The sequence below is a fragment of the Pseudonaja textilis genome, chromosome Z (assembly GCF_049901715.1).
Source record: "Pseudonaja textilis isolate UNSWEBS1 chromosome Z, rPseTex1.2, whole genome shotgun sequence".
Taxonomy (NCBI): Eukaryota; Metazoa; Chordata; class Lepidosauria; order Squamata; family Elapidae; genus Pseudonaja; species Pseudonaja textilis.
In genome coordinates this window covers 130,604,750-130,625,714 of record NC_142008.1, presented here as the reverse complement: position 1 = coordinate 130,625,714, position 20,965 = coordinate 130,604,750, and the positions used below count along the sequence as shown (strand labels likewise).

At 44.6% G+C, this 20,965-nt stretch overlaps 2 protein-coding genes across 12 annotated transcripts in view; one reads left to right on the top strand and one right to left on the bottom strand.

Moving 5' to 3' along the window:
• Window positions 1–102: 102 nt before the first annotated feature.
• Window positions 103–10,747, top strand: TEX51 (testis expressed 51; the record flags this gene model as incomplete). The annotated part of the gene is made up of 8 exons (XM_087917314.1): window positions 103–325; window positions 1,186–1,304; window positions 2,401–2,572; window positions 3,746–3,835; window positions 6,511–6,528; window positions 8,043–8,132; window positions 9,196–9,265; window positions 10,501–10,747. Coding segments are annotated over 8 exons (1,029 nt in total), but the record flags the coding sequence as incomplete, so codon positions are not given.
• A 1,488-nt stretch (window positions 10,748–12,235) lies between these two features.
• The window catches only part of EPN1 (epsin 1), a 43,680-nt gene continuing 34,950 nt past the window's right edge, over window positions 12,236–20,965 (bottom strand). For 4 of the 11 annotated variants that reach the window (XM_087918396.1, XM_087918397.1, XM_087918398.1 and 1 more), the window contains 5 exons: window positions 19,492–19,671; window positions 19,210–19,308; window positions 17,252–17,494; window positions 14,453–14,598; window positions 12,236–13,025 (listed from right to left, as the gene is read on the bottom strand). In XM_087918396.1, the coding sequence (XP_087774522.1) occupies window positions 12,576–13,025; window positions 14,453–14,598; window positions 17,252–17,494; window positions 19,210–19,308; window positions 19,492–19,671 (1,118 nt within the window). In that variant the 3' untranslated portion in view covers window positions 12,236–12,575. Of the gene's footprint in view, window positions 13,026–13,857; window positions 14,599–17,251; window positions 17,495–19,209; window positions 19,309–19,491; window positions 19,672–20,965 lie in introns of those variants that run through there. The other 7 variants (XM_026711766.2, XM_087918401.1, XM_087918403.1 and 4 more) reach the window with 4 other exon arrangements.

Below are 20,965 nucleotides of genomic sequence, written 5' to 3'. Positions count from 1 at the left end.
GGGTGTGAGCATTTGTGATGCTAGGAATAGAACAGGAAGTGATGTTTGATGCTGCATAAGCCACTGCAGATGTCATCTTGACACAGGAAGTGCTATTTTTGATTTCTGGTTCTCATGGCTACAGCCTTTCTGCTCGGATTACTTCTATGGGCTGTCCCCGTACAACTGGCTAGTACCTGCCTCCGCTGCTGGCCAGATGCTGCTGCATATTTTATTTACGATGCTAACTTGCTGCTGCAACAGGATTCAGCTGCCTCTGATCATCTGGGGACGCTTTTCCTGGGAAATGTTAAAGAGCTTGCTTCGTATGGCAGTGGATATTTGGGTATATAAAATTAAGGGAAGAACTGAGCAGGGTTGCCTCTGATAGGAACCTCTGCTGAGTGTAAAATGCCCATTTCTGAATCAGACTATGCCCAGCTGAGACACAAATTCTGTTTTTGATGTCCATTTTGTGCTAGAGGTGTAAGAGAAAGCCTAGAAGCTGAAAAACGTGCTCTTAAAGAACACGAGCATTTATACATATGAATGAATGAATGAATGAATGATCAATCTTTATTACAGCTCACATATTGACAAAACTGGCCCAGTAGTTTGAACATTTTAATGATTTCATTGAGTGGTTGTAATATAGAAATTAAGGTTGAAGAGAATATGCTACAGTTAAAAATGTGTTGGGAAATTAGCTCTTCTAAAGCATTAATGACAATAAAATAAGAAAATAATAACATCTTAATGTTTCAGAAAGCAGTTTTGCATTTTTCTCAAATTCAGCTTGTTGGATTATAGTTGTTTAAGAGAAATGCATCAAAATTTAGCCTGTTTACAGTAGTTGCCATCAAACAAAAATTTAGGGTTGTCTCTAAATATTAAAACGTCATTGGATTAGACAAATTAGTGTCAGGTCTTAGTTGTGACTTATTTAGAATATATTAACAGTGTTCTGTATTCTGCACAGTAGTGGATTTGTAAGCTGTGCAGATGCAGATAGATAAACTCAGCAAGACGTCCATAACAAAGTACATTTATTGGTTCATCAGGTATCCTTATAACTCACATTTGTGACAAAGTTCTTCTTTAATGACCAATCCTTTGCATATCTGTCTTGTAGGTAAAAAAAATGATAAAGCCTCAACCCCATGATGATTGAAGCGGCTGCATGATATTAATCTTTCCATCCCATAGTCGTAGAGGTAGCGGGTAGAGCTGCTACCACGAGGCTGTGTTCAGGCAAGAGTGAGGAAACCTCCCCCAACCCCTTGAGGATCAATTTAGTGGCCAATCCGGAATACCGATGTGGTTACGTATGTATGGACTACATTTCTCAGGATACCTTAACTACATTTACCATGATGCATTCCCTTAAGGGGACAGCTCACAATTGCTACACAGCACAGATATTAAAAACATTGAAGAGGTCATCCAGCAAAAACTGCCACATCATAGCAAGCTAGTTTATACAGGTAGTCCTCAATTTACAACAGTTCACATAGTGACTGTTCAAAGATACAATAGCACTGAAAACCGATGATCATTTTTCACACATATATCCCCATGTCCTGTGATCAAAATTGAGATGCTTGGCAACTAACTCATATTTATGACAGCTGGTCATGTGATCACATTTTGTGATCATCTAACAAGAAAGTCAATGGGGAAGCCAGATTCAGTTAACAACCATGTTACTGCAATGATTCACTTAACAGCTATGGCAAGAAAATGTTGTCAAATCTGGCAAAATTCACTTAACAAATGTCTCACTCAGCAACATAAATGTTGGGCTCAATTTGTGATCATAAGTCATGGACCATCTGTTTAAGATTTCCAGCCAATCGGGAATTCTAGACAGGCCAAGCTGAATTTGAGAAAATTATTGTTGATTTAATTAAAAATGTGTGTGTCTTGAAAAAAACAAGAAACCAATATTCATTTTTAAAAGCATAACACAAAATCTGTTTGCTAACTCATTCCAATGAAGGACTCATGAGGAACATTGCTGTATGCATATTCCAGATGTTCCAAAATGCATTCTTTGAATTTGGCAGAAAAACAAAACAAATACCCTAAAGCTTTTCATGTGCCTGAGATGATCTGGGTGTGTCATAGAAAAATTTAAAAATTCTCTGCAATGGTTGAGAAAACAGGGACCCTTTCCAGACAAATAAAAACAGAAAAATATATTTCTATTAAATATATAGTCCTACATGGATGCAAAGTATGTTTGTGTTAGTTTAGTTCTGGGTTTAGCATGACTGAATGACCTTCATCAACTTGGCATCATCCTCTAATGTGTTTGGCCATGCTGGCTGAGAATACTAGTAGGCATTGTGATCCTAGTATTTTTTAAGAGTATTAAATTGGAAAAATCTCCATTACATAGTAGGATACGTTCTAAGTTAGTCCTGGTCACTTTTGACAGAGTGCAAGAGTATGCTTGGAAGATCTGACAAAATAAGTTCCCACAAACATCGTTTTCTGTGTTTTTCTCTGTCTGCAGAACGAGAACATATGGAACGGGAGGCTGGCAATCTCTTTCATCATCTCGAACTAATTATACAGAAAAGTCAAAAAAGTAGGAACTGAATTACCCCCTTTCCTTCTACAAATTGCTTGTGATCTCATGCTATTATATGGTCTCTTAATACAGGGTTTCTCAACCCTGGCAGTTATAAGATTGTGGACTTCAATCCCCATGGCTGGCTGGGGAATTCTGGGAGTTGAAGTCCACGCATCTTCAAGTTGCCAAAGTTGAGTAACATCGCCCTAACATGTTCTGACTATCAAGAAATTTGTCTCTGTTTCCAGAAAATTAATTTGATATTCCATACATTTTTCTTCAATCAGAAGTGTACAAAGTTCAATCCTGCATGCAGCTGTCCCTAAGAGTGTCTGGTCATGTAACTATAGCGGCAAAATGGCCTGGTTTGCAAGATTTGATGGGCTTTTACAGCTAGTCCTCGACTTACATCTGATTACTTAGGGGATCGTTCAAAGTTGCAATGGTTGACCTCCTCCCCACCCCGCCCCCATCATGTAATTGCATTTTGGGCATTCAGCAACTGGTCCTCATTTATGGCCATTTGAGTGTCCCACGGTTATGTGACCACAACTTATGTTTTTTTTGTCAAAAACTGGCATTTAATTCTGGTTTCCAGCAAAAAGCACCCATTGCAGACAATGAATTCACCAGGGGTGGGATTCAAATTTCTTAACAACTGGTTCTGTGGGCATGGTCTAATTTTGGATGTGGTTTGGTGGTCATGTGACTGGCTGGGCATGGCTTGTATGTAAATATTATAAATATTTATGTAAATATTGATTTTTTTTTATAAAAAAGAGAAACTTTTACCCAAAATCAGGCAAAGCAGACAGGCAGATTGAGTTGCTCACAGAATCACAGATTCATTGAGAGATCTACCATTCTGTAATCTGCTATCTGATTCTGAACTGAAAAATAGAAGCTAAGAAGGTTCAGCTCTGCTTTTAGATTATCTAGAAAGCAAGAAATCCAACAATTTTCTGCTTTCTAGCTAACCTAAATCTCCCATTACTCTAAGCAAAACATTCATTAATTGCCTCTTATTGCAGGTAATTTATTAATGTCCTTTCAAAAAATTGTAATTAACTCTTGTAGAATACTTGATTTATTCATTATTTGCACTACATTTCCACAGCCTGAAGCAGCTGCTCCTTCCTCTATATCTCAAAATCTTGCCCTCTTTGTCTCCCTTCTTTTTACCAAAAGATCATGAAGTCCTGATGAAGGAAGCAGAATTGGAAAAAGCAGACTTTATTAAACGTTTGGAAGACGCATCTAATCTTTTTGTGAAGGAAAGTAGGTGTATTTTTCTGTTTTCTTCTCACAAATTCTTCCATTTCTGTTCATTCAGAAAACAGCCACATGCTGAGCCAGATCATTGATCCTTCTAATATAAAACTAACTTCTTGTGAAGGACAGACCTTTTAAAATATTAGTCAAGCTACAAGAAGTAGCCTTCAAGAATCCAGACAACTGTAAAATGAATAAAATGGATCCCTCATGATACCTGTTCTTTGCATCAACTCAGCTCTGAGGGGGGAAAATGTTTTTAAAGCTTTTGAAGAATTAAAACATTTGTGTTTGTGCTTCTTGGTAGGATGCTCAACTGAAGACCTTGTTACTCAGCAGAGTTAGTCCAGATGCAATTACTGCATTTAAACTTCCAGTGTAGTTTGATGAGAATCAGTTTGGTCTAAGTGGTTAAGGCAGGACTAGAATCCCAGTCACTCTCTCGCAGTCCAACTCACCTCACAGGGTTGTTGTGAGGAAAACAGGAGAAATGATTATTGGTTATGTTTGCTACTATGGGTTATTTATAAAAAGAAGGGCAACGTATAAGGAAACAAACAAATAAGAGTTTGTAATTCTGGAGAAATTATCTATGGCTCCAAGGTCAACACCTTCTCAATAGGATGTTTATCAATAAACATAATCGTTTTTAATTCTGTGGTTGTGCTGGGCTTCTGTCCCAGGATAATGTTGGTCACTGGGACCAGAGATTTATTTTTCCAAGTTTTCAGACTTGTGCTGGAGCCCATCCTCACGGAACTTCTCTCTCTCCAGAAAGTGTGCACTGGACCGTTCTATGCATATTATTTATGTGGTGCTTGGTTGTGTGTTGCTTTTAGAGGATCCCAAAGGCAACTGGACTTTCTGGTTTTTCTTTGAAGGCTGCTCAACAGCCCTGTCTCAACAGAGAGGGAGGGATACGACATCATCTATATCCAGCCTACAACACAGTCCTTTCAACAGTTCCAAGAAGGCTCCACACCATTAAGATGACCATATTGACATAGATAAACCTCCAGGTGACCTTAACGACCTGCTAAAAGAATGCAAATCACCAGCTGTCTGCAAGGAGTATAAATCCTTCTATCGCCCACCCTCCGGTCAGAGCTGGAGAAGCTTCTTGGAAGAGAAGCGAAACATCTTCAAAGAAAAACCAGAAAGTCTAGTTGCCTCTTTTAAAAAAGTACCTTTGGGACCACCATGACTAAGAGTCTCCATAGCAGAAATGGTATTCAACAGGTTCTGACCAGTTCTGGTAATCCGGTAGTGGAAATTTTGAGTAGTTCAGAGAACCGGCAAATGCCACCTCTGACTGGCCCCGCCCCTATCTGTTCTCTGCCTCCTGAGTCCCAGCTGATTGGCTGAGTCTTCTTTTGTTGCCCTGCATAGGAGAACAGAGCTGGAAAGCAGGTTAGTGGGGTGGGGAGGGAATGGTGATTTTGCAGTAACCTTCCCCTGCCACGCCCACCAAGCCACGCCCACCAAGCCATGCCCACAGAACCGGTAGTAAAAAAAAAATGAATCCCACCACTGCCCCATAGGCATTTGTTTTTAAAGAATGGGCTTCAGCACGAGCCGGAAAGCTTGATGGTCCCAGTGACCAGCTCAGATTGGATCCTGGAGTTTTGGATTGGATTATATGTACTTGTGGTTTTTATTCATTTGAATATCAACATGATTTAAAAAAGAAAACAATATATGGCAGCAATGTTTTCTTTCTGCTGCCATGTAGTGGCCACTTGGAATGTGGCAGCTCAGATCTGATAGCCTTACAGAGTTTTCCCTCTCCGCCTAATCCTAGGATCTCAGAACATGTTGTGATCCCAATGATACAAAAATTGTGTCCGGCCTCAAAAGTAGCTGTTTGGGAATAGAAAAGTCTCTTTTGTGGTCAGTTTTGACTGACTTTTGGACATACGAAGGGAAATGTTTGAATCCTCCAGTTTTATTTTTCTTATTAATGTTTACATTGAACTTGATCAACCCTTCAAAAATCGAATTGTCCTTTTTAAATCTGGATGCGTAGCCACTGCACAGGAGAACCTAATGTTTCTTATGATACAATTAAGCTAATTTTGAAAGTCTCCCATTTCCTGAAAGGACCAAATTAGACATTAGAAGCAGCGAACTATTTCACCTCACGAGTCCTCTCAGAACAGAAAATGCTCCTTCTGGAGGAATGAATAGGATTCAAGAAACAATATTTGCTTAAGGATGTTGATTTAATTTTTTTCATTGACAACTCCATTCTTCGAATCAAGAAGCCACATACATTGTACATAACTTGTAAAACAGCTTTTTCTGTGTTTCCAGAGTCTGGCTAGAACAATCAACACAAAGCCAGTTCAGGAAAATTAAAATAGAAGCAGCATGTGTGATGGTTAGAAGAGCTGGCAGCAGACTATTTAGTGCAGTCTCAACCTTGGCCATTTAAGATGCATGGACTTCAAATCCCATGCTGGCTGGGGAATTCTGGGAGTTGAATTCCACACACCTTAAAGTTGCCAAGGTTGAGAAATACTGATTTAGAGCAATGGAACATGCTAACAGAGACAACTTAAGATGTGGGCTGGGGAATAACTTTTTGGACAGGATACTGAATTTATGACCAGGAGTGAAAGAAATTTGCTGGAATTCATTCTCTGATGCTCATCCTTTCTCTCCATTTTATGTCTTCACAGTCTGCAGTTTTTCCTGTGGTGAGTTCATTTGCCTAAACAGGCCAGACATGCATCCTCCTGGCCCAAGAAACCCCATTTTAAAAGAAATTCTCCATGGTCCTGTGTGTGAATCTTTGCCTATTAGTAGCGATGGGGTTCACTGGTTCCTCCTAACTGCAAAATGAACTCTTTACTGTACAGAGCCAGGCAAGGGAAGTATCTCCAGCAGCCATCCTGACAGGGCTGAAATCTCATTATAAATGGAGAATCTATTTTTTTTTTCACTTTCCACACTCCGGGGAAAAAAGAAGAATTCTTATTTGAAATAAACAGTATTCCCCCACCCAATATTTCCAAAAGTGTTGAACAATTCACACAAGTCCTCGCAGGAGCTGAGAATTAAAGGGACCCACAGTGGTTAGAATACAGCACTGCAGGCTACTTCTGCTGCCTGCCAGCTGCCTGCAATTTGGCAATCCAAATATCACCAAGCTCAAGGTGCCTTCCATCCTTCTGAGGTCGGTAAAATGAGGACCCAGATTGTTGGGGGTAATAGGCTGACTCTGTAACTCTATAAACTGAAGTGGGATATAAGTCCAAGTGCCATAGCCATTGCTACTATCCCAGATTTGTGGAGACAGGTTTATAAATGTAGTGATGTCTATACAGGACCACAGGCGGAGCACTTCAGCCAGGTAGGTCTACATCTGTTCTCCACCTCTTTATTACGGGCTCATTTGTCAGCAAATCTATGAATAACACATTTTTCTTTTCTTTTTCCTTCCCTTAAGATCTGGCAAAATGGATGTCTGATTCCTTCAAGGAACGCACCTAATTCAATTTCTAGAATGTTCAAAAAAGAGGGGCAAAGGGCCAGAAATATCTGACTAATCCATTTCCAGGTAGTGGTCAAGTTATGGCTTGGCCTTCTAGCATCTGAAACAACAGGGGCATGTACTCCTCGGACACAAAAATATTTTAAATTAATGGCACAAGGATTCAAAGAGGAGACAGGACAACATTCTAGATTGACCGGGTCAATTTTATCTGGATTTCTAAAGGCAAAGTAGATAATGCGCTGATTAAATTCACTGAATGGGTGCAGACCCAGAGCAAGTCCATTGCAATCAGCAAAGCTTCAGTTTGTAATTACAGTATAACCCCATTGATTTCAATAAGTTTATTCTAAATATAATTAAATCTAGGCCTAAAACATAATCAGCTTGGGATGTGATTTGGATTATTTCAGGTATAAATAACAGACTAGATTTCCCTCCCCCCTTGCAACCAGCCACATGTAGGATGGTTTCGGTTTTAATCATGCCATCTCTGGTTGGAATTCGTCATGCTGGGGTTCAAAAACTATAATAACTGTTTCCCTTTGCAAAGGGTGGATGCTCATTTCATGTGGACTAAAGCATGTATTATCGAAGTATTATTGTCTTAATCTTCTATTTGTAGATCAGGGCAAGTCTGGCTGAGAACATGGGTGTTTATGTTGCACAGGGTATGGAGGTATCGATCTAACAGCATCTCATCCATCACTTCCACAGGCCAATCGCGGTTTCGACCTTATGAAGTGGTGCAGTGCAGAAACTGCCAAATTCTCAAGGCTTCCTGCTATGACCTCAGAATATGCACAGGTGATTGTCTTTTGCCATCTCCTTCTCCTTATTCCCCAACTTCTCCATCTCTGTTTGTCTCCGTTGAAACAAACTGCACGTATAGAATACCCTGAGATCCAATAATGGTGGGCTAGACATAAATTCAGAATCTCCTTGCGATGAAGAAGGAAATAGCACCAATGGGAAAATATATCAACCTATTTGTGACTCATAAAAAAGCTGCTTTAAAATGCATGTTTTTTTTTACCTCTGTGATTATAGGGTAAAACCTAAGATTTTTGAGATGGCACAGGCTATTAAACTAGTTAGGCAGCTTCAGGTAGATCACTCTTCAGCTTACATTAATTTTACAACATTGCTGTGGAATTAATACAGACATGGAGAGGAAAACTAGAAATACCCCTTAGTGGAATAGGATAAAAATTGCAACAAAGCTTCTCCTTCGTCCCTCACTAATATATAAAATTATTTCACTCACTCTGGACTTCTTATTAAGGGAGTCTTAATTTAGCTCTTTTCCTTTCACTTGCTCGCTGCTAAGAAAAGAAGGAAAATTGGTTCAATAACACATCCACTTGACTGCAGGCTACTTCTGCTGACTGCCAGCAGTTCGAGTCTCACTGGCTCAAAGTCGACTCAGCCTTCCATCCTTCCGAGGTCGGTAAAATGAGTACCCAGATTGTTGGGGACAATACCATTGTAAAATTGCTTAGAGAGGGCTGTAAAGCACTGTGATGCAGTATATAAGTGCTACTGCTGTTGCTATTGTTTGTTTTTTGGTGATGTGTGGAAAATCCCCCCATCTCCACTGAATCCCTTAACTGAATCAGGCAGGAACACACCCCTGAACCTTTCACCTGGCTGCAATCCTGCCAAGAAACCTGTGCCTGCAGGATTGTAAATTTCCCATAAAGAAATCAATCACCTTCTAATACATAAGGAAAAGTTACCGATGTGCATAATGTTAATTACACTACGGTGAGCTTCCTGACTGGAAAAGTTTCAAAGAGATAGATTTATTTCATAGAGATGTTAATGGAACATCGCCAGGTTTCTGTTTTGAACTTTCCCTTTTCTGCAGGAACCAATATTGTTGCAGCCGTGTTGATAACCCTTACAGTCTTGCTGGGAGTAGTGGGAGTTGCAATATGGTGAGTTGCTTAGCATTTGCAGAATCAGACAATGGCAGAATTAGAAGGATCATTTTAGGCTATGGAATCCAACCTTATTGCTCAGCACAGGTATTAAATCAATGCATCCTGAGCAGATGTTTGCTTGGACAATTCAGCAAAAAGATGTACATTACCTCTCTGGGAAATAGATTCTATTATTGATCTTTCTTGCTATTTCCCTCTACATTCAGAAATTTGCTTTCTTACAGCTTTGATCAATCATCCCCTTCCCAAAATCTCCTCAAGGATAAATATACCCAGTTCCTTCTATTTTTCCATTTAACTTTTGTTGCATTCTCTTGATCCCAGAGGTTTGAACCCTTCTTAATGTGCAAGAGCAACAGCAAGATCCGGACTCCATTCTCCATTCTGGTGGGGAATCACCCATATTTATCGTTCCGTGCATTGTTTGCAACGTGACCTCCTCCTGCTGTTAGGAATGTTACACTCGGGTGCTAAGTTGGAAGAGACTCATGCAGAATATCAATTGCTCTGAGCCCGGGGAAATCGGGCACTGGAATTGCCTAGTTAATGTTTGAGTGTGAGCTATGGGGTTCAATGAACGTCTGATGAAATCTGAAAATTTCCACAATTTGATAAAGCATTTTTATTGCAGGCCCATTTTATACAACAGCAGTTGGGACTGGAATTTCCATTCCAAGTGATGCAGTCATAAAATGTGGTATCATTTGATTGAACTGCTTAGCATCTTAAATCCAAGATCACACAGGTTGTTAAGTGAGGACTTGATGACTGCAAGCCCTATGGGGGATATTGTGGAGTGTGGGCGAGTCCCACAGGTAAGCGGGTGGGCAATACAGAGCATAGGCAAGCAATAAAGTAGCAGGAATGGGAGCAACTTGTGGCGTCTTGCAGCGTCTCTACTGACTTTGTTTAGGGAAGTTGGCAGGGAAATTCACAAGTGGTGATTATGTAACTGCAGGACAGTGTAAAATGTAATTGCTGGGCAGTTGCCAAGTGCCTGAATTGTGATCTTTGACCTTGGGAACACTGCAATAGGCCCAAGGCCCACTGTCTTAACTTTAGTGAGTGGCTGATGAACCAGTGGTCATAACCCAAGGACTACCTGCAGCACTGTTGGGCATGTGATGGGACCATGCCAATGAACCTGACAGCACTTCTGCTGATCAATTTCACTCACGGCCTAAAATGGAGCAGTTTAAGGCTGCACTCATGACTCCTCCGTGCTGCAGGTACTGCTGTCGTAAAAAGGCACCAGAAGAAACTGAATCGCAAGATGAAGATGAAACTGAATTGCAAGATGAAACTGAATCGCAAGATGATAAAGACAATGAAGATGAAGGTAACGACAGTTCAGAAACTTCAGAAAAATCAGAAGAGGCTGCCCTAACTTCTCCAGTAGCAGACTACTCAAGCCCCCCTGAAATCAACATGCCCAGCCCTCCAGAATTCAACATCCCAAGTCCTCCTAGCTTCTAATGATGCCCAAAATTAAACTGTTTAAAGAAGTGGGATTATTTATCCTCACAACAGTGTGTAAGTTATGGTATTTGATGTTACATTTTTTGTGGCAATTGCTAAGCAATATCATGGTCATTAAGTAAAGCAACGATTTACTGAGAGCATGGCTTTGCTGAAAACCAGAACTAAGCACCAGTTTTTGGCAAAGCCATTGTAAAAGGCAGTCCTGTGGCCACGAGAGGCCTCAAACAATCATACATGCAACCCAACTGCCTGAAGTTCAGTCCTGTGACTGCAGGGGTGTGTGGATAATGACCATCAGAATTTCAAATCCCGATCAAAGCTTCTGCTTTGTTCGCATGGAGAGGACAACTTTATATCCTCATCATGTGTGCAGCCACACAACCTTGGCTTAACCAGTGTTCCTTCCTTTGTAAGGAACACAAAGGGGAAAGAGTCATTCAGGAGGGCTCACAGCTCATCAAACACATAGCGTGCTTAATTAGGCTGTTCTCTAGATCAGTGGTTGCCAACCAGTGGGCCGGGGACCAATGGTGGTCCACGAGAAAATTTTGGTGGTCGGCAGAGAAATGTCACCCCCAAAGCAATTAATCTAGCATGCGCGGAAACACAAATGGCCTGTGGAAAACAAGGCTTGTGTCGCTTGCATTGCAAACATGGGGCAGTGAGGGGAGGGGTGAAAGAGCAGAGGGGGGGGGGAACTTACCCCACTTGCCCCACACCGCCTGTCCTGGCCACCGAGCTGCTTCTTTCCGCTTCTTTCTTCTGCTTTTGGCTGCACTCAAGCTCTTTCTTTCTCTCCCACAAACTCCGCCAGAAATGAATCTTTGGGATCCTGCAAGGCATCCTGCTCCAAGAGGCTGCGCTGGTGCAACAAGTCTCTTTTCTGGCGGAGTTAGGGGGAGAGAAAGAAAGACTTCTGCTGCTTTCCTCACACGAAGCCAAAAGTCCCTCTCTCTCTTTCTACCCCCGAGAACGGAGCTGGAGACGGTATCCTGCAATCTCAAATAAAGGATGATCGATCGGTCGGGAAACGGGGTGGGGGAAATTTCCTGCAGACTTGTTTTGGGATTTTCCCAGGGTTTCTGGGAAATTATGAGTTTGGTGGTCCCCGAGGTCCAAAAGGTTGGCGACCCCTGCTCTAGATCTCCGGGAATCCTGCCTGCCATCCAGGGAAGCCTTGCGATGACGGGTAGGGCCAGTCGCACTGGTCAGAATGCAGTATTGTAGGGTAACTCTGCCAACTGCCAGCAGTCCGATTCTCACTGGCTCAAGGTAGATTCAGCCTTCCATCCTTTTGAGGTCAGTAAAATGAGGACCCAAATTGTTGGGGGCAATAAGCTGACTCTGGTAAACTGCTTAGAGAGGGCCGTAAAACACTGCGAAGCGGCATATACGACTGAGTGCTATTGCTATTGCTAAACAGAAGCAGCCCAACGCAACCGTTTTCCCTATAAAGCAAACCTCAAAGGGGCCAAAGCCTTTGGATGCCATAGAAGAATTTCCATTTATTTCATTTCATTAATAGCATTTTTTTTTTTCTGAAGCATACCAGAATCGGTGTGGAACCTGGGAGGAGGAAATGGAGGCAGGGGGACAGAGCCAAGGGGGAGGGTCACACACAGCTAAATCACTCCCCACCCCCAACAAATGACACAATGATTCAAATATACCGATATGGGGGGCGGGGGAGGAGGAGGAGGAGGAGAGAAAAATCAACCCCAGCATGATGGGGGGGGGGAGGGAGGGAAGGGAGGCATAGGAAACACATTCCAAGAATTTATTTGGGGGGGGGGCGGTAAAAAGAACAAGATTGTCCTGGGTGCTAACGAGCGCCCCTCCCCAGCATCAAAGAGGAATTTAAAAAAGCAGCAACACATACACATACACACACACACACACTCACAACACACACAGCCATGACTCCCCCACAAGCCCCTGCAAGCTTCTGCTGCTGCTGTAGAAGGGGTAAAAGTGACCATCCAACATCCCCTGTCCCTCTCTCTGTTCCCCCCCCACCAACCCGAAGAACATTTCGAGGCTCTTGCGGAGTTGTGCTGGTTGAAGAGCAGGTCTCTTGTCTGGCTGTGCGTCTGAGAAACGGCGCTTTCCTGGTGGGCCACAGGGATGTCCAACCCACAAAGACACGGAAGGCCGCTGCCACGCAGGCCATGTCGGGAAGGCCGCTGGGCCAGAGGCAGGAAGAGCTTCTCAACTCTGCTGGGCACCGAGCCCCACTGTTTTCAGTAGATTCCGCGGCTGAGTTGGCTGTGGCCTGCAGACCAGGACAGAGAATTTTAGATCCTGCTATTCCAAAATCCAGCAGGGGCTTTAGTCTTTCAGGCCTTCCAAGACACGGGCCAAGAAAGGCTTTCAAGCCCAGTCATGGTGCAGCATGGCAAGTTTTGCCTTTAAAGACTTTCTAGCCTCTCAGAACGCCTGGCCTTCAGCGGCCTCCAGATTCCCCTTCACAGTAGGCTGCGTTGAGTGTTTCAAGGCCTTCCCGGCCATTGACCCACTCAACGCCTTGGTAAGGTCCTGTATTTCCTGCAAAAGGCTATTCCTTCAGGGTCCAACATTTGCAGAAAGTGGACTTAGGAGGGGGTAAGAGGCCTAGAAGCGTGACCTGGTCTGGCATTAAGTTAGTGACATCTCTCTTGATCCTAAGAACAGAGGGAGATGTGTTCTAAGGTGTCAATTGTTCCTGTTACCCCCATACACACACCCCTACTTCCTCAGGGGGGGAAAAAAATCCCGAAAAACCGGTCCCCAGCTAAGGGGTTGTGGGAGAGAGGGAGGTTGAAGAAGATGCAACAAACATTCAGAAGGGAAGGAAGGGGAGTATCTAAGGGGGGAAAAAAAACCCCATTAATTTAAAAGGTCGTGTCTTCATTTATCCAAATAATTTCATCCGGAAGATCACAGAGGTAAGGAGTTAGCAATTTCCCTTTCTTCTATCCTTCCACAAAGGAGAGGACAGAGATTTGATGAACAAAAGAAAAAAAAAAAGAAATGAAAAGGAAAAAAAAGAAAGAAATGAATATCAATATTCCAAATCTGCCATTACCTCCCAAATCTGGGTAGGTATTAAAAAAAAAAAAAAAAGTAGAGTTCAAATATCATTTATAAGGAGGAGTCCTGTCCCCGCCTTTACCCCAGTTCTGCTCCTGTGAATAGATTCCTCCCCGTTGAACTGGTCACTGGGTGTGACCCCTGTGGCTCCCTAGACTTTGGTAGTAGAAACGGATCCTTCCAGGTCCCTGCAGAGCAGGGCTGGGGATAAAGGGGAAACTGGTTTGCCGAAAGGCTCCCCTGGCCTCCCGGCATGAGGGCGGAGGGCCTGCAAGGACTTCGGTCCCTCCCCTTCCTTCCACCTCCCTCCCACCCCAAATCCAGCTGCTGCCCCTGCTCGGTGGCTGCCGCCGGAGGGGCCCCACTGCCAATGGGGAACACAGGGCGAAAGAGGATGTTTGGGTGGTCAACACCGGGCCAAAGGTCCTCCAGTTATAGCAAAAAAGGGTTGGTGCTCCCCAGGGTGGAGGCCGAAGTGCTGCTGGGAACAATGCCGGCAGGGGGCAGGTTCTGAGGGGGCAGCCCCATGGCAGGCAGCCCCAGAGGTGGAACAGCCCCCAAGGGCTGCACTGCCACCATGGGGGAAACGGAGGCTAAGGGCATCCCAGGAGCCATGGGGGATACGGAGACCATTGGAGCTGTGGCAGGAAACGCTGGTGGCGCTGGCTGGCACAACGGAAGTACCGGACTGACACGGAGCTGATTGAGTGACAGCGGGGTGGCTGCCGCTGCCTGGAATGGATTGGTGGCCGAGGCAGATGGGGCGGGAGCTGAACCTGCAACAGGCAAGAAGACAGAAAAGAAAGGAGCATTACAGAGAAGCCCAGGGGGCCTCCTTCTGGCCTAAAAACCCCAGGGGTCTGGCGATTGGGGGAGCTGCTTAACCCTGTCAGAATTCTGAGAGCTGAAATCCACATGTCTTCAAGTTGGAACACTGCTCTAATGCAGTGGTTGCCAACCAGTGGGCCCCAGCCCACTGGTGGGCCATGAGAAAATATTGGTGGGCCGCAGAGAAATCTCACCCTACAGCACCCCCACCCCCCAAAGCAATGAATCCAGGCTGCAAGGGAACATAAGGCTGCACCGCCCACATGGCCTGCAGGAACCCTCCCCGCCCACTCACTCCTTACCTGCTAAATTGTTATTTTTCCGACCATCAGCTGTTCTGCTGTGCCAGGAGATTTAGATTGGCTAGAAAGCAGGAAATAGTTGGATTTCTTGCTTTCTAGCTTGTCTTTAGATCTTTGGCTCTGCTTTTTAGCACAGCCGAACCTCCCTTAGGGCTGAAGGTTCTATTATTCAGTGCAGACTCACGGCAAGCAAATTGAGAGACTGAGAGAGACTGAGCTAGCTGATGGCAGATAGACAGATCACTGAATGATTTTGTGAGCAACTCAATCTGCCTGCCTGCTTTGCCTCATTTTGGGTAACATACATGATGTGTTGTGAGTTAATTTTGTGAGTTTCCTTGCTAGCAAATTTTATGAGTTTGCTTGCAAGCAAATTTTATGTGACAGAGTGAGCTAGCCGATGGCAGATAGATAGATCTCTCAATGAATCTGTGATTCTGTGAGCAACTCAATCTGCCTGACTGCCTGCTTTGCCTGATTTTGGGTAAAAGTTGCCCTTTTTTAGTAAAAAAAATAAATATTTATATAAATATTTATAATATTTACATGCACGCTATGCCCAGCCAGTCATATGGCCACCAAGCCACACCCACAAATTAGGCCATGCCTAATCAGTTAGTGGTCCCCGGGATTTAAAATTATGAGTTTCGTGGTCCCTGAGGTCCAAAAGGTTGGCGACCCCTGGACTAATGCATCCTCTAGAAATGTATTTCTCAACCCTGGCAGCTTGTGGACTTCAACTCCCAGAATTCCTGAGCTAGCATGCTGGCTGGGGTATTCTGGGACTTGAAGTCCAAACATTGTTTCCAAGCTTGAGAAACACTGCTTTAGAAGGTTCCACCTGTCAGTCTGGCCCTGCTTAGTGCCAGCAAACTCTGTTCTGTGAATAAACCTTCACAAGGTTTTCCCAGTATGGGCCCCCATCGAGATAAAGAAATTCCTACCTTTCTAGTCTTGTAACATTTTATTTCTTACTGACCCTTTTCAGGGGTGGCAGCCCATGGCCCGGATGCATCACGCGCAGGCCACACCCATCCCAGCTCCACCAAGGCAAAAAACATCACAATGTGTCATGTGATGCGATCGAGTTTGACACCCGTGCTTTAGATGCTGAAAATGACACTCATTTCATCACCACGGCAACCCTTTGAGGTAGGCTGGATTGAGAGACCATGACTGAAACCCAATTATCCAGTAAGCCTGAAAGTGAAGTGGGAAGTTGACTCTTGGTCTCCACAGTCAAAACCTGAACCACTACTCCGTAATACTTTTGGTAATCACACCCTGTAATTCCCACACCAGCTGAGAACAATGGAAGTTTGCTAATTATCATTTTGCCAGGCAGTTAAATTGGGATAAAGCTATTTCAAAAAAGAATTTAAAATTTATTTATGTGTATCCCGCCTTTATTATTTTTACAAATAACTCAAGGTGGTGAACGTATCTAACACACCTTTCTCCTATTTTCCCCATAACCACAACCACATCCCTGGGAGGTAGGTTGGGCTGAGAGACCATGATTGGCCAAAAGTCACTCAGCTGGCTTTCATGGCTAAGGTGGGACTAGAACTCACAGTCTCCTGGTGATTGGTCCAAATCACCTACCTGGTTTTCATAGTTAAGGCAGGACTATAATTCAAAGTCTCCTAGTGATGCCCCAAAGTTTCCCTTGAACTCACAGTCTGTCTCTTGCTTTCTAGCCTGGTGTACCACACCAAACTGGCTAGTCTGATTTCAGTGTTGCTTATACAGTAGTCCATAACATACAACAGTTTCTTTAGTGACTGTTCAAAAAAACTGAAAAAAAAGTGACATGAACATTTTTCACACTTACGACCGTTGCAGCATTCCCACGGTCACGTCATTTACATTCAAAGGCTTGACAACTTGTTCATATTTATGGCGGTGGCAGTGTCCCTGGGTCACATGATTACATTTTGCGAACTTCTGAGTCAGTAGGGAAGCCAGATTCCCTTAACAAATCATGTTACTAATTTAAAAACTGCAGCGAATTCACTTAAATAGTTGTAAAGTGGGACAAAACTCACTTAAACAAATTTCTCACTTAGCAATGTAAATTCTTGGCTCAGTTGTGGTCTTAAGTCAAAGACTATCTGTAATTATTTCAAACAAAGATGATTCCTTTTGATTTCTATTTCAGTGAAATCAGTGCAGTGGAACCGAGTTCCTACACTTCAAACCAAGTTTGATTTTTCTTGAGCACAGCAATAAGTAGGGCCCCCTTTATTTGCTCTAAATAGTTCCCCCCCCCGACACCCCAAAGCATGCAAGCCCTTACCAGGTGGGAGGAAGGGGTTCGAAGCCTTGGTGCTGCTGGATGGAGCGGCAGGTTTGCTGACCAGCGAGTCCAGATCAACAAGGGCTGCATTGGGACCCAGGAACGACTCGGGGGTTTTACGCATTGGCTTGCAAGTCTCTGGCAGTGACCCAGCCTTGGCAGCCATATCAAAAGCATTGGGACTGTCCTTTCCACTGCCAGCCTGAGAAATGGAGACCTCCCCTGACAAGAGGGACAGTTCACCTGTGGAACAAGAAATAAGAGAGAGAGAGAGAGGAAGGGTGGGAGGAAGGGAGGAGTAAAAATCCAGAATCACAGAGAACATGGACGAAAAACGCAGACTCCATTTTAAACAGGGCACTTGGTTGGGCATTGAAGTTTGGTTTATGGCGGTCCACAATCATTTTGACCTCCTTCCCAAAAGCATAAACTATACCCTCCTTCCCCTAGGTATTAAATTATTTCCCCATCTCTTTCGAACCACATTCAAGAATATGTACTGTATTTTTCGTACTATAAGACAGGGGTCCCCAACCACCGGTCCGGGGACCAGGACCGGTCCGTGGAACAATTTCTACCGGGCCTCCGGTTTGCTGGGCGCCGCCATCTTGTTTTGATGAAAAAGTGCTTCCGGTGAGCTTTTCCGGGTAGAAAGCGGCATTTGGGTGCTGAAAGAATCCTCGCGCCTTAGTTTCATCGAGGGGGGGGGGCGGCTTCGAACAAAACTAAGGCGCGAGGATTCTTTCAGCACGCATGGCAAGGTGAGCCGAGTGACCGTCCCGAAGCCGTCGCAAAGCCCATCGACACAGGTACAAAGGAGGAGTTGAAGGTGGCGGGGAGAAGCAGGGGTCGGCTGGCTGGCCGGTCGCTCAGCTCGCCTTGCCATGCGTGCTGATGCTGGTACCGGGCCGCAGATGATTTTGTGATGCCGGTACTGGGCCGCGGCACAAAAAAGGTTGGGGACCACTGCTATAAGACACACTCCCCCCGCCACACAAAAAAGTAGGTGGAAATGCCTGTGCCTTTTATAGCACAAATGTTGCTGAAGCCCCGCCCACCCGTCAGCCCCCACCCTTCAGCCTCTGCCTCCCAGCAATTTGCCTCCTTGCAGCAAACAGCAAACAGCCTGGTGAGCTTAAGCACAGCCTGATTAAGCATGAGCAGCTGATTGGCAATTGGATCAGCCGCCCAGAATACTGCTGATCAGCTGTTCCAGGCTACGGGGATCGCCACCACCCATCGCCACCTCCGTGCGCCCCATTTTCGGTCCGCTCCAAGCGGTGGGGATTGCTGGAACAGGCCAAAAATGGGGTGCACAGAGACAGAAAATGGGACAGCAATAGGCCGCGCCGCCAATGAGTGGTAGCGGTCCCTGCAGCCTGGAACAGCTGATTGGCGGTATTCCGGGAGGCCAATCCAACCGTCAATCAGTTGCTTGTGATAAATCAAGCTGTGCTGAAATTGATCAGGCTGTTTGCTGCAAGGAGGCAAACTGATGGGAGGCAGAGGCAGGTTTTTTTTCTTGTTTTCCTCCCCAAAAGCTAGGTGCGTCTTATGGTCAGGAGCGTCTTATGGTCCCAAAAACACAGTAGTTTGGAAAGCCACTGTCCAAACAAGATTAGAGGAGATAGGGAGGGAGAGAATCAAAGGGAGGAGCATGCAAATTCCCTCCCATGCCAGGGGAGCTAGAGATCATCTAGTCCACAAACCACAGGCCTGGACAGGTTAGAGGAAAGGGAGGTAAGAGCTGTGTTTCTCTAAGCATGGCAAACCTGAAGATGCATGGACTTCAATTCCCCCAAAATCCCCAGGCAGCCATGCTGGCTGGAGAATTCTTGGAGTTGAAGTCCATACATCTTCAAGCTGCCAAGACTGAAAAACACACTGGGGCGAAGCACTAGGAACCATGCCTAGGAAAGGGAAAAGGAACGGGAAAGGGTGGGGGGAGCAAGGCTGACCTGTGCTGCTTCCAGATTTGGGCAGTGCTGGGCGCAGGCTGTCAAAATCAGAGAATTCATCCCTGTCCCTGTCATCAAACTGCTCAAAGCCTCTGACAGCTGGGAGAGGAACAGGGCACACAAGAGGAAGGAAGGGGGAGAAGGATTAGCTGGGAGCAGGCAAAAGGCCCTCTACTCCAAGTCTGAAGTAGGAGCCCTTCCCTTTCAGCTGACCCAGTGAGAAATACTGGCCCCTCCCCCGGCACTTGGTCCCCAAGCCCCTCCTGTTCCCTTCATCCTTACCTGCCATGCCATTGGTGCTAGGCTTAGAAGGGGAGCCCCCCCAGGGATCTGAAAAAGTGGACGCTGGAGTCCAAGGATCAGAAGGAGGAGGAGGAGGAGGCTGTCCTTGGGATGTGGGAACCGTGCTGGAGGACCACGGGTCTGTGGGTGGTGCTGTTGTAGGCCCCACAGAAGTCCCACCTGGGAAGAAAACGAACCATGCCAGAGGTGGAATTCAAGAACTGCCTGTCTAGCAGTGACGGCATGTTTAGATCCGAGCGGACAAGGGAAACACAGCAGGGCTTTGAGAGGTGAGGTGGCCAAAATAAGGCTCAATCGGTGGAAGTTTTAAAGAAGAGACTGAACAGACGTTTGTCCAAAATGGGCAGGTCTCCTGCTTGAGCAGACCGAGGTTTGAAGTAGAAGAACTTCCAGATCTCTCCTGACACTGCTCTTCTGCATTCTGAATGACCGTAGAGGAGAGCATGATTTCCACTGGTCAAACTGCAAAGGGGTTTAACGCAAGCGAAGGAAATGGCCTTCCCTGTTAGATAGACTGGTGCTGACTAGAAGGGGCTCACAGGAAAGAGAAAGTAGTGATTAAAAATAAGCCAACGTGGCTCCCAAAAGGTGAGTGATCCTCTGAACCTTTTGGAGTTTTGGGACAGTGGGGACAAGTGTGTGGACAAGATATCTAAGAGATACTGTGCACTTGGATTTTCAAAAATCCCTCGCCAAGGGTCTTGAGCATGAGCCTTCAAGCATAGCAACCTGAAGCCTTGCAGACTTCTACTCCCAGAATTCCTCAGCCAGCATGAATTCTGGGAATTGAAGTCCATAGGTCTTCAAGTTGACAGGTTTGGAGACCCCTGATCTTGAGCAAATTCAGCTCCCATGGGTTAAGACTGCAGATACGCTCAGGGACTGGTTAAAGAAATGAAACAAGTGGTAAAAATAAATGAGCAATTCTCAGTTGTGCAAAGATGTGCAAAACATCTGCCCTCCAGCAACAGGTGCTGGGACCAACACTTTTTATTCGATATTCCAATGATCTGGAACGAGGGATAAGCGCAAACGATTGACAGCAAACGGTTCAGAGCTTGGTGTTAAATCAAGAGGTTTCAAAGGGTTCCCGTTTTGGAGATAAATGGGCTTCAAACAGCAAATGCAGTTAAATGTAATTAAATTAAAGGGACATGTGTTGGCACAAAATATATTTGTTAAAGAGGCCTGAACAGGGAATGACTAACCAGGATCTTGGGGTCAAAGTGAACAGATTGATTTAAAAAAAAATTAATCCAGCATGAGCTTGCTCTAAAAAAAGAGAAATTCCATTTGTGAAATTATTAGGAAAAACTAGAACTGCCGATTTAATACAGGTAGTTCTCCCAATCAAAATTGAACTGTGGTTGAACATGTGACTGGACCTGATTTTTTTTGACATTTTCTGTGTCGGACATTAAGCAAATGTGGCAGTCATCAAGAGAATCCATTT